Genomic DNA, 12,957 nt, shown 5'->3' on the forward strand with positions numbered 1-12,957 from the left:
CTGTGGTTCATCAGATTATCAGGACTCACTGGAACAAGGATTGGAAACCGGGCCCCTATCCAAAGACACCTGAAGAGAGAGTTGCAGCCGCGAAGAAGTATAACTTATCTCCTGAAGAATATGAGCCTTATCCTGATGATGGCATGGGTCATGGAGATTACCCCAAACTACCAGATACTTCCGTCGAATCGCGGGACCCGTATTATCCATGGGATTTTCCAGAACACAAGCGAAATTTTGGAGAACCAGTGCATGTTCATGTGGATATGTATGGGGAGGATCGCTATGATGTAAGCTCAAAACCTAGATTCTCACTTGCTCAGCAAGTTCTCTCATTCGTTGGAGTTGTGGGTGGTCTTACTGCACTATATTATTGGATGGACGATAAGAGAATGTTTCGACCAGTGTTACCGAAACAATATCCATACAAAGGAGAAACTCATTATACTTTTGAACCTTCTACATAATTATATAGTGTACATACTGTAGGTAACACAGTAAAAGCTTTCACAAAAACAACACGAGAAGAAGAATGTGTAGACTTCATAGAAGTGACTCTTTCCTTTCATTAGCAATATAAATGCAAATATTTACATTCAATGCTATTAATAGGGCCAGTTTGTATTCAGTTGGGAAAATTGAGTTATTCTTAGATGACTCTTCTTCCACATTGTTTTGAAGATATAATATTCAGTTCATGCTTTCTTGATTGATTAATTATATTTTACAGCTGATAAAGTAGGGCATAAAATTTGCTGAGCTGCTTTGAACTTCTTGTTCAGTAAAAGATGTCTTTCATTGTACATCATTCTGAAATAAATATTGGAATGGAAGTATATGTGCAGAAGTTAATTTCATTGTAAGATATGTAAGTCTTAAACACTGTGTTATATTGCAAGTCCTTGGTTTGGCATCAAGACCTTCAGTAACATAACATGAAATTAATATTGAATATTACTATTACAGCACAAAAACTATTATCAATTCTTCTCTTATTTCAAACCTAGATTCAGAGTATGATAGTCTTTCCATATTTCATGTCAGTTTTAGTGGCAGATACAGTCTGATTTAGAAATATGGATATATAGTAACTAAAATATCCTGGAATTAAAAAATGTGCTCCTCAGAATTAATGAATATTTAAAGAAAATTTTAATGAATATTAGGGTCTGCTGGTGTATAATACCACATAGTTTGATATGTGCCAAACTTTCTGAATATCTGCTGACTCCCCTCTGTCTCTTAAGATGAAGGCAGCAGGTTCCTCCAGAATAGTACTTATCTACCAAACTACATGGTATCATATTTTAGGAGACCAGTCTTAGTATTCATTGCCATGAGAACCTCACACCTCAAATATTTTAATAGCCCATGTATCATGATGGAACATAACGAGTTGATTTTTATTACTTATCCTAGTTCTTTAAGATGCTGAATGGTCTTCTACTGTCATTTGCCTTGAATCACTAATATCCACCAGAATTTTTTAAAATTTGAATTATGATATTATATGAGGGGGGACCCAAAAATAACCGGAAATGACCTGTTGCACGCGCATGCTTTGTAGTTACGAGTTGTGCTGCTAGGTGGTGTTAGCTGGGGGTCTCCCACGACTGTTAGTGAGCTGGCGTCAGTCTGAGTTAAATGGTTTGTCTGTGGTGCTCTGTTGTGTGTGTTCCTGTTTCAACCCTTTGGCGATTAGTGAGATATAGACACTTGCATTTCTTGGTACGTCTGATGGAAATTAATCAACATTTTGCCATTAGTGAGGACACCACACCCACAGAGACACTAAGATATTTTCTGTCACATGATAGTCATAATCTGAAAGAAAAAGGTCCTCTGGTGGGAAATATAAAATAAATTTAAAAAAAACTGTATTTGCCCATTGAAGCCAGTCATTACAAGAGCTAAAAAGATACTGTGCAGTTGTGACAGGTGTGTAATATGGGAGTCTCAGTTTCAGGGAATGCTTTAACTTTCAACTTTATTTTCGTCCATAACTGAAGTGAATACAATTTGACATGTCAAGAAATAATAATGAATACATCACACATCAAAGTCACATAAATTTACATAGTGATTTATCAGTATAATATAGCAACCGTTATAAGGAACATAATAATAAAAATACAGAAGACCAAAAGAAAAATGTCAGTAATATAAAACACGTAAACACAATAATAAAAATTGCAAACCAAAAGACAATTGACAAGCTAGTCATCAATCCAACATTAGTTGAAAAATTCATGAAGAGAACAGAAAGCGCTGCACAACAAATTTTCACCAACAATTCTACACACCTTATGATGACCAATGTCAATGCCTTTCTCCCCCCGACGCTATACTCTATACTTGCTCTGGCCTGTTACCTGTTGGTATCCAAGGGATACCATGGATTTTTCCCTGGGGTGTGGAGATGTCCATTAACCCTTACACTGCTGGGGTCGAAATATGTTGATCTCTGAAAAACATGGCGTTCTTGCTGCGATCGACAAAACCCGCATTGCGACTTTAGAGTTTCAAATCTCGGGTTTCTTTATACCGATCTCATTCAAACTTGGTGGGTGCATATAGTCATCTATTGAGAACATAATGAAGCATCATTCATTTCAATGGCTGCATTCTTCTGCCCTCTAGCTTAAGGAATGTACAAGGTTGCATCTGCACAGAGAGGCACATGCTCTGTGGTCATGTAACATGGGTATTTCACAGGGCTAGTAAAAATGACTTCATATAGTGCATAGTGCTTTCTGTCCGATGAAGAACTTTTGGTCACCGTAAATACTGTAGAATCAGAGGATGAATATTCAGAAATTGGTGATTTTGACAATGAATATCATCCTCGTGATAATGAAGAGAGTGGTAGTGCAGTAATTGATCAAGCAGCTCCACAACCTTTGAGAAAAAGAAATCACCCCAACCCACCATTGTTTCAGTGGCAGCATAGTGGTGCATCCAATCCAATAAGTCATGTATTTAATGACAGTGCTTCAGGAATTTCTACAAACGAAATTCAAGATGAATCAACTGCTTTGAACATTTTTCAGTGTTTTTTTCTCTCAAGAAATTATGCAGGAAATAGCATCGGAAACTAACAAATATTACCAGTTTGTGACAAACAAAATTCCACCATCTGCAGGTTCAAGGCTACAAAAATGGAGAAATATGACAGAAGAATTACATGTTTTTCTCGCTGTTACAATGCTTATGGTTAGGATGAAAAAATTAACAATATTAGACTATTGGGTCTACTGATCCCTTATTTGCCACCCTGCAATTTTCTGATTTCATGTCTAGGGACAGATATTTATTATTACTGAGATTGTCACATTTCAGTGATAAGAAGAATCAGCCTGAAGGTGATCGTCTGTACAAAATAGAACCCATCATCGACCATCTCAGAACAAAATTCAGTCAAGTTTTTATTCCATTTCAAAATCTCTGCACTGTTGAAAGTCTGACACTCTTCAAGGGTCAACTTTCATTCGTACAGTACATTCCATCAAAAAGACACAGATTCAGAATAAAGGATATGTATTAGATTTTATTGTATACACAGCGGCTATTATAGAAATAGTACCTGCTTGCAAATTTGGAGTATCAGGTGCTGTTGTAATGACACTTATAAGAGAAATATTTACAGAAAGGTCATACATTGTGTATAGGTAACTGGTATTCGAGTCCACAATTGTATGACCATCTCCACACCAACAAGACAAACACGTGTGGCACTGTCAAGAAAAACAGAAAAGGAATGTGTAAATTTTCAGAAACAAAATTAGATAGAGGACAAACAGATTCAAGGTCAACCGATACGATGATGGCTGTCAGGTGGATGGACCGCAGGGAATTTTGCATGCTGACTACACTACACTCAGATACAATGAGACAGACAGGGAAACAGGATAGACACACAAAACAACAAATAGAGAAACCACACTGTGTCACTGACTATAACAAGAACATGGGAGCAGTTGACAGGACAGACATGATCATCACCTCTATCAAATGTGTAAGAAAATCACTGAAATGGTATAGAAAAATTTTTCTGCGCCTCTTGGGCATCACCATCTTGAATTCACATGCACTTTTCAATGTAAAAACTGGCAAGAGCATATCTCTAGCAGATTTCCAGCTTCAACTCGTCAGACAGATCATCCAAAACTACCATATACCCAGGCAAACAAAAGAGGACGTCCTTCAGATGGTGACCAACAACTTAGACTTACAGGATGACATTTTCCATTTCCTGTACCACACACACCAAAGGAAAAGTAATCCAAACAGGCACTGTCATGTGTTCAAACACCACAACTGGAGAGAGAAGATGTGAGAGCCGGTATGTGCGCCAAATGCAATGTGGGCCTCTGTGTACACCCCTGCTTTGAAAAGTATCATACATTACAAATTTTTTTAAGGTTCATAGTGGAATGTGTAAATATTGTAATGAAACTACTACTGACAGTATTTACAGTTTTTATTTGCATAATACATTACTTTGGACAGCCCTGACTTTGGTTTTAAATCTGTAATAGTTTTCAATAAAGTTGTGGACTTTGGTGAACATGTAACATAGTGATAAGACTGCGATATAAATACAGCGATTCTAGGATAGTGAATTTATGTACTTTTCTTGGCCATCTTTGACAACCCTGATTTAAATGGACTTTTTCCCCTGTGAAAAATACTGAATAATTCAACATTTTTGCAACTTCTGCTGCCTGTTCCCTGTCTGAGGTAAGATTAGTTACATTTTATCACACATTTTCATACTTTGCACTTAAATTATTTATAAAAGATATATTCAAAAATAATTCAGCACAGAGGGTACTGAGAGTTACTTATCATACTAGCAGTAAAAGGGTTAACCTCCATCTAGTACCAAGGCCAGGATATACTTCCACTCCCCCACATGTCTTCATGGCATAGTGCTTGTTAATTAAATACAGGGACAACTTTACCTTTTTCTTGTCTTTGTCTTCCTCCCTTTACATATTTTCATCTAGCATTATAAGAACAAAAGAACTAAATCTTAACTTCTGATTTATGTAATTTTGTCATTTATAACCTATCCAACCTTAACCTCACCAGAATAAATACACAGGAGCCTATCTAGTTAGTAGTAAGGATGAGCTTCAAGGAAGCCCGGGAGTAATCCTGCTATGTAGTGAGATTTCTGTGAATTACCTTGTTCTTAACAACAGATTTGCTCTCAAGTTCTCACTTGTCATATGAATGCTTATTTTAATGAAGAGGTACCTATGTAATAACATGGATTTCACACTTCTGCTGGTCCATCATTTGTGTCAGCTGCCATTGATTCTCTGTTTTCATAGGTCCAGAAACCATTCAGATCTATAAGGATGCTTATCATTGTATCTCCTTGACCACTGAAACAAATTAATATGTGAAAAGTAAAGTTCCCTGCAGAATGTGTATTACAGTGCAAGAAAAGTTAAAGCTGTGTGCCTTAATGAGACAGAAGTGTGACACAGGGGCACTTGTCTTATATTAGAATATGGTATAATTTAGAGCAGGATTGTAAACTCACAAAATAAGGGTGTGAGCACCTGCTGATGGTCATGGGTAGTGTTCTCACAAAGAACAGTTGCTTTTACTAGTGGCTTGGCCCTGAGTGACTAAGATATGGGCCAGAGCACTGAGTTGGAAATAACATAACTTATAGAACAAGCTTAGTCATTAGTAAGAAGATCCTGACAAATTTAATTTATTCCTATAATTTTCGGTTAACGGTATGATAAATTACAAGCTTCTTTCCAGTGTAAGGTGGCTAGTATAGCAATAAGGCAAGCGATATGGTCACAGCATGCTAGAGACTGGCAAACATTATGACAAAAAGCAAAGAGATATCCAATTACCCTCCTCAAGAAAACATTACAGCCTAATACTGCTGACAAGTGATGTCAAGCTTAGTCTGCTAGACTGCATAAATCAAACAGGCTTCATCAACATGTCACTGTTGCCACAGAAACCTCTAGAAGGTTCAGAGTTTTGGGCTTTCACCTACTGCTTTTACCCATTACTCCTTATCTGTACATTGGCAGAAGAAAAGTTTTGGTTTCCCATGTTTTGAAAGATCAAGAAAGGAGCCATTTATTTGCATATACATTGCCTAAAATATATATGAGCTCCGCTTTTGCCTCACAGACCATTGTTATCAACAAGAAACCTCATGAACATTAAAAGACTATCCAAATCAAGTTCGCTCAACCATGATAAAATTGTGTTTCTGTTCACGTAAGACCCTTTATAAATCTGTTTTGTGCTTTCGTTTACAGCACAGAATTGAGGTGATGAAACAGACACTTGAGCAGTGCATTTTTCTATGTGATACTTATGTGAAAAATAAATCACATAAATTGTGTAAAGAAAGGTTTTGCAATTAAGTATCCTGATGTTCTAGGTTCCACCTTCTTCAACAATTTTCAAATTAGTGAACAAAGTGTGTCCATCTGGGTCATTCTAACATAAGAAATACACTAGACAGAATCCTGTGTTAACAAGGAGAAACGTAACTAAACTGGAGCCAAATTAGAACAGTTGCCTCACAAACTCCCAACACAGCACAACAAGCACAGGTGTCAATGACAAGTGTGGAGAGCAACTAAAAAGTTATGTCCAAGGCCATACAATATTAGACAGGCACAAGTACCTCAAGAAATCAATCATAAAAGAATACATTTTTGTAGATGGCTTTTATGGGCAGTACTTACACTTTATACTAGCGGCCTCCGTAGTCTAGAGGTAACGTTCCCACCTCATGACTCATAGTACGCAGGTTCAAATACCTGGCGGAGGTAATCGAATTTTTAAGGGCGAAAAAATTCAGGGAACAAGTCCTCCGGGAGGGACTTTAAGCCGTGGGTCCTGTGTCGTAGCTTTACGGCATGTAAAAGAATCTCATGTCTCCAAAGGAGGCCACTGAGCAAAATTACGGATGTTTCCCGCCCAACAGTAGTTTCTAATACCTCTGGTAGATGGGGGAAGCATTATAGATACCACTCAGCTAGTAGAGGCCGATCTCGCTGGCTGGGTGGGACTGATGGTAAGCACCAGTACCGGTAGGATATCGAGACTGGTAGAATATCATAGAGGGAAGCACAATGGACCAAGACAGGTCTAAGTGCATGGGGAAACCCACACTCTCCAATAACTAACCACACTTTATACTGATGAAGCTTTCTAACATCTAAGAGGGTATATTAATACTCAGAACAATTGGTATTGGAACAGTATTATTCCAAGAGAGACTTCTGAAGTATCCTTTCACAATCAGAAGATTGCACATGGTGTGCCATTTATTGCTACATGAATAGTAAGGCCCATATTTTTTTAACAGACTATTACCATATTAGATTCTAAAGGTTCTAACAGTGGTGTATATCACTCAGAATTACTGGGTTATCAGACTTTGCCCATCGTCCAGTATTCTAACAGCTAGAAAGCACGTTTTGGAAACTGGACGGAAACAGATCAAGTTTCCGAAACGTTTTGTTTTCTAGTTTTTAGAATACCAAACGATGGACAAAGTCCTAAAACCGAGTAATTCTGGATATTACCATATTAGCCTGAATTCACTTTTTTTAATACTGCTTAAAGAAGCGGGGTTGCCATATTTTAAGGTCCTTAAGAATGAATATGACAATGGCAATTATGAGGAGTTCTAATTGCTAATTCTAATGATATCTGTGAAAATACCTTGAATTATAATTAATTTTGAATGTACTGTTTCTTAATAGTGTAGTTCTTACTTCTTATTGCTTACAAACCTCAAAATTAAATAACATGTTCAACTTTATCAAAAAAAAATCCTGATTTTTCTCATTGGAATTATATGGGGTTACCTTATATCATAATTCACAGCAGTATGTCAGAGATATTCTTAGGCCCTTCTTTGAGATCACTATGGAAGAAAAGACATGGGTATTTTATGCAAGATGGTGCTACAGCACACTGATAGTTATTACTAAACACATCAGTATTCTAAATGAAGTGTCTGAGGACAGTGGTGTAAGATCGTGGTCTGCAATGTCTCCAGACAACATCCCTGATTATTATCTGTGCAAAGATCTAAAAAGAAAGTATATTCAAATAATCCCCACACACTGAATGAAAAGCACAATATTTGTGAAACAATTACATCTACCACTGAACTCGAACTACTGTCAAACAATATTTTCAAGAGATATGGAGTTCATTTAACAGCAAAAGTAAGATATTTTGAGCATCTATTATGATGGTGAGTTCTTCTAAACAATTTATTTGCTTTAAGAAATGCATGTCAGTGTTTATAACGGGTGGCATATTACCCATGATACTAGACTCTTCCACTTGGGACTATGTTTTTCTACATTACTGTGTAACACTATATGCCTTACAATAGGCCACTTCCAAAAAATCCTTCCTTGTGTCCACATTTGTAGTTCAGATTATTTCTGAGATAGAATAGAGCACAGTGCTTAAAGCTACAAAAGAGTTGGAGGAATGGGGAGGAGGAGAAAGAGGAAATAAATCCTGTACCCACCAATTAAGTAAGTCCTGTAGCATAATTCTGTACGGATCTGCTGGCCTAACCATGTCAAATATTTCATCCTTGACATCTTCAAATGGAACTGGTTCTTGCCCATGAAAAGTCATTTGTTCTTGAATTGCCTGAAGAAATTATAATGGCATTTAATGTTACAAAACTATTAAGCTCCAAGCACGCCCACCCTAAAACATTATGCAATATGCCAAAGTCCATCTCACAAGACTACGCTACAGACAAGACCACACAACAGCGAGAGAAGCAGTAAACAGAATAATGTAGAACAGCATACAAACTGATGAAGACACCTTCATAGATATAGTTTCTAGGATAATACAAACTTCTATCATGGATACACCAAGTAAGCTGGCTTCTAACCTGTATTCATTAGATGCTTGGTTCAAATCTTGGCCAGGAAACTAACTATCCTGAGATTTTCATGGGTTTCCTAATCTCCTTCAGGTAAATGCCATGACAGTACACAATCTTCAGTTTGGAATGCAAACTGGCCAAGGCTGCTTTGTGGGAACTATTGAAGGATGTATTATGGCACAGCAGTGTTACAAAGGAAAACCATGCACCTTGAAATAGCCCATGACAGTTTCCTTCCACATTCTTTCCAAGTCATCATTCTTTAACCATCCTGTCATTTGATAATGTACAGTCTGCACTACTAACATCATTGTTAATTAACCCGTTGCCGTGGTTCGTCGTGTATGTTTCGTCAGGGATTTAAATCGTCTGGGGGGGTTCGACGTGTATGTTTCGTCCAGCTGCNAAACTGTAAGTAAATATTAAGATGCAAAATGACAAATAGACCACCCACATGTTCCAGAGCATTAGATTAATTCACTTAGTAGGGGGTGGACTCCAACTGGGTCCAATCAGCACAGCGGCCACTGATTGGCCTATTATAGCCTGCCCCGGGTGATTATGATGATGGAGAATTTGGTGGAATGAAGATTGGCAGGGTAAACCGAAGTACTCGGAAAAACCCGCCCCAGCACCACTTTGTCCACCACAAATCCCACTTGACCAGACCCGGGATTGAACCCAGGATGCCACAGTGGGAAGCCAGCGACTAACCGCTTGAGCTATGGCGCAGCCGAGCATTAGATTACTTCTTCCTGGTATAAATACGTGAAATCCAGATGTCAGTCTATACCTTTATGGCAGCAATCAACTTGTAACAAGCCACCATTTGAACATCTAACTAATGTAATTTTACATGTAAATAAACACAACAAAAAAATTAATAAATGTATATACTGCACTTTATACATGGAGTTACCATAACTGATGCTCACCCTGAAGAAGTAGTTAAGGCAGAATGTATCCAAATAGCCTTTATTATTGATGTCAAGAATTCTGAACAGGTATTGTAAAGACTGTGGCTCATGACGATTCTCCATGGCAAGCACAAAGTCCAGGTATGTTTTGTAGTCCATTTCACCATCGTAAGTTAGACACTCTTGAAACACACGATCCATAAATACTTTGGTCAAAGTTCCAGTCCCATATCTATAATCAGCAGGAAACATCATTATGGTGAAGTAGGTAGAGTAACCAAAGAAAACACAAGCAAAAGAAAGAAAGACAAGAATTTCTCCAGCCTACTTTCTTTCAAATATTTTAAAATGTATGGTGAGGTTGGCAGTAGCTATAAAAATAATGACTACAGAATTTAGTGATTCATATTTATACATTATTTCCATGAGTATACAAATCTGCATTATTCCCACAAGTACACATTCTATGTTAAATTTAACACATACTGCCCCAAAATCTGCACTGCTACCTGGGTTAAATGAGCCAAAATGCAGCCATTGGAAACCAACCAAATAATTATTAATATACTGCTATGAGGCAAATATATTTTATATACAAATATATATATATTATTGTTTATAAATGTGCTGTTCCCCAAAAAACAAGAATAAAATGTTATCAAACAAAGTAATCAAAGACAATGAAGTATACAAAGAAAAAGAGAAAGAAATGAGTGTGCAAAGTAACACCTGAGAGAAATAAAAAGGAAGCATCAATTCATATCATGACCTAATGCATCATGCACACTACCTTCAACCTCTCTATCAAACTGAAGCTACGTTTTACAGTTTACATGACCATATTAACTAAAATCATAAGCCTCACCCAGCCAATTCCTCCTTGTTAAGCATGCCATTGTGATCTTTGTCAAGATTCAGGTACTGTCCATAAACTCGCAATGCAGATGGAGCAGAGAACCAGTTTGTGTCCTGCAGGTCCTTCGGAAGCTCCACATCACGCAACTACAGATGAACATAAATTAAATATACAAAAACCCCAATTATCTGACCTAAATAGAAACAAAGGCCATGCCATAGCTCAGGCAGTTAGTCGCTGGCTTCCCACTGCAGCAGCCTGGGTTCGAGCCCAGGTCTGATCGTGTGGGATTTGTGATCGACAAAGTGACACTTGGGCAGGTTCTCTCCAAGTACTTCAGTTTCCCCTGCAAATTGCTCCAAAATCACCACATCTATCGTCTTGAGCTGGTACAACAGGCCAGCAGTGGCTGCAGTACCAAGTGGATTCCATCTCACCTCACTAAGAATAAAAAAAGATAAACAGTAACAAAGGGCAGTCAGATAACAGAAAATGTCAGATAATACAAATAACATAAAAAAATACACACTAAAAAATATCTACACAACTTGGTTCACAAAGGTATTATGAAACAACAGCAAGTTTGTATATAATATTTAGTTGGTAACAAAAATATCAAAAAGAAATGGAAAACTAAATTTTTATAAATGAAAAATCATACATACACCATAAAATCTTGAAGTTCATTGTCTAAAGAAGTTAAAGTAATGTCGGATAACATGGAACGTCTGATAATCTGTCTTACTATGCACTGCCCAGTAAACTGGTTAGATTACTACCCTTGTTTAATACCAGGGCGAGAAGGATTATAAGAGTTCTTGTATAATGAACTTTCCATTTCCTGATTTCCTATACCCCCCACTTATGTTTGGCCTGTTTACCTCCCTCATGTCTGCAGGCCTGGAAAGAGTAAAGGAATGCGATTCTGCAGAAGCATGGCAGTATTCTTCCTGATAATGACTGGGCAATTTACAGCAGAGGAAACTTACAGTCTGATGTGGAGGGGACATCAACAAAGTTACAATGTTCTCAAAGGGTTTAAGCATAAAAAAATCCACTAGATTCTGGCAGTTCCAAGCCTGGCTACTTTGGTACAAGAATCTAGTGCTATTATTGCTGCAAACTTCTACAAAAGATATAATAAATTTAAAAAGGGAAAACATGTCATAAATAAAACAGGATTGGACAGATTCCTACTTTTATCATTCACATTTTTTGTTAAAAATAATCTGTATAAAATTTCTCAAAATAACTCATCATAATACAAAATGAGTATTACAGAAACATTTTCTCATGAAGTTCTCCTACAAATTGCACCTGAAATACATTTTTGACTCTGATATTATATTATAAAAAATTCAGGAACTTATTCAGTTTAAGAAATAGATAAAAAGCAATTATATACAGCGGTACAGTAGTACGTATTGTCACGTGTAGGGGCTGTACACGTGACTTGGGTTTTGGATTGGGTGATGGGATTTATTGCACCTTATATATTCACAACTCAGGACTACAGGCAATACTGCACTATCTCTGGGGTTACACACTTTACAGTTCACCATGACACATGCACTAGGATTCTCAGTCTTCACTAGTCATATAGTGGCAACAGATTTATAACCATCTCACTGTAACTTAAAATCACACATGAAGTCTTCTTTTCAGAGTTTAACTCCTTTCTTGCCATTATTCTGCAACTGATAATTCCAAAGACTCTACTCAATTCACTTCCTCTGCTCCCAAGCTCATATCCTGGCAGGCTGGCATCCCAAAACTTGACTCTTCATTTGTAAACTACATACTGTTCTATACTTCCTTATACCCACTTCGCACCGACTACACTGAAACAAAGCCTCTACTGTTAAGGGGGCATGTTTACTGATCCGTTGCCTAGCAATAGATGTCCTATTGTTGTAGGCATTTGCTTCTACGGGAATGTGTTTACCAAGTTGTTGCCTAGCAATGGGTATACACATCACATTGCTCCCTTACAGCTATTCATCCCAAGTAACCTACAGGCATACCACCATTTTTTTCTTTTCCGAGGGCTGTGTTTATGATATCTGTGATCAGTCTCACCTTCCTTCCTGTTGTTTGGTTTTTCACAGTGTTTACTTTTCATAATATATATAAATNCGGTTTAACTCCTTTCTTGCCATTATTCTGCAGCTGATAATTCCAAAGACTCTACTCAATTCCCTTCCTCTGCTCCCAAGCTCATATCCTGGCAGGCTGGCATCCCAAAACTTGACTCTTCACTT

General features: G+C 37.4%; 1 protein-coding gene across 6 annotated transcripts in view; it reads right to left on the reverse strand.

Annotated features, from left to right (window-relative positions):
- Positions 1-4,825: 4,825 nt before the first annotated feature.
- The window catches only part of LOC111863214 (serine/threonine-protein phosphatase 2A regulatory subunit B'' subunit gamma), a 19,619-nt gene continuing 11,487 nt past the window's right edge, over positions 4,826-12,957 (reverse strand). For all 6 annotated transcript variants that reach the window (XM_023849317.2, XM_023849316.2, XM_023849314.2 and 3 more), the window contains 4 exons: positions 10,706-10,842; positions 9,859-10,072; positions 8,549-8,676; positions 4,826-5,393 (listed from right to left, as the gene is read on the reverse strand). In XM_023849317.2, the coding sequence (XP_023705085.1) occupies positions 5,282-5,393; positions 8,549-8,676; positions 9,859-10,072; positions 10,706-10,842 (591 nt within the window). In that variant the 3' untranslated portion in view covers positions 4,826-5,281. The remainder of the gene's footprint in view (positions 5,394-8,548; positions 8,677-9,858; positions 10,073-10,705; positions 10,843-12,957) is intronic.

Source organism: Cryptotermes secundus, unplaced genomic scaffold (assembly GCF_002891405.2).
Source record: "Cryptotermes secundus unplaced genomic scaffold, Csec_1.0 scaffold665, whole genome shotgun sequence".
NCBI lineage: Eukaryota > Metazoa > Arthropoda > Insecta > Blattodea > Kalotermitidae > Cryptotermes > Cryptotermes secundus.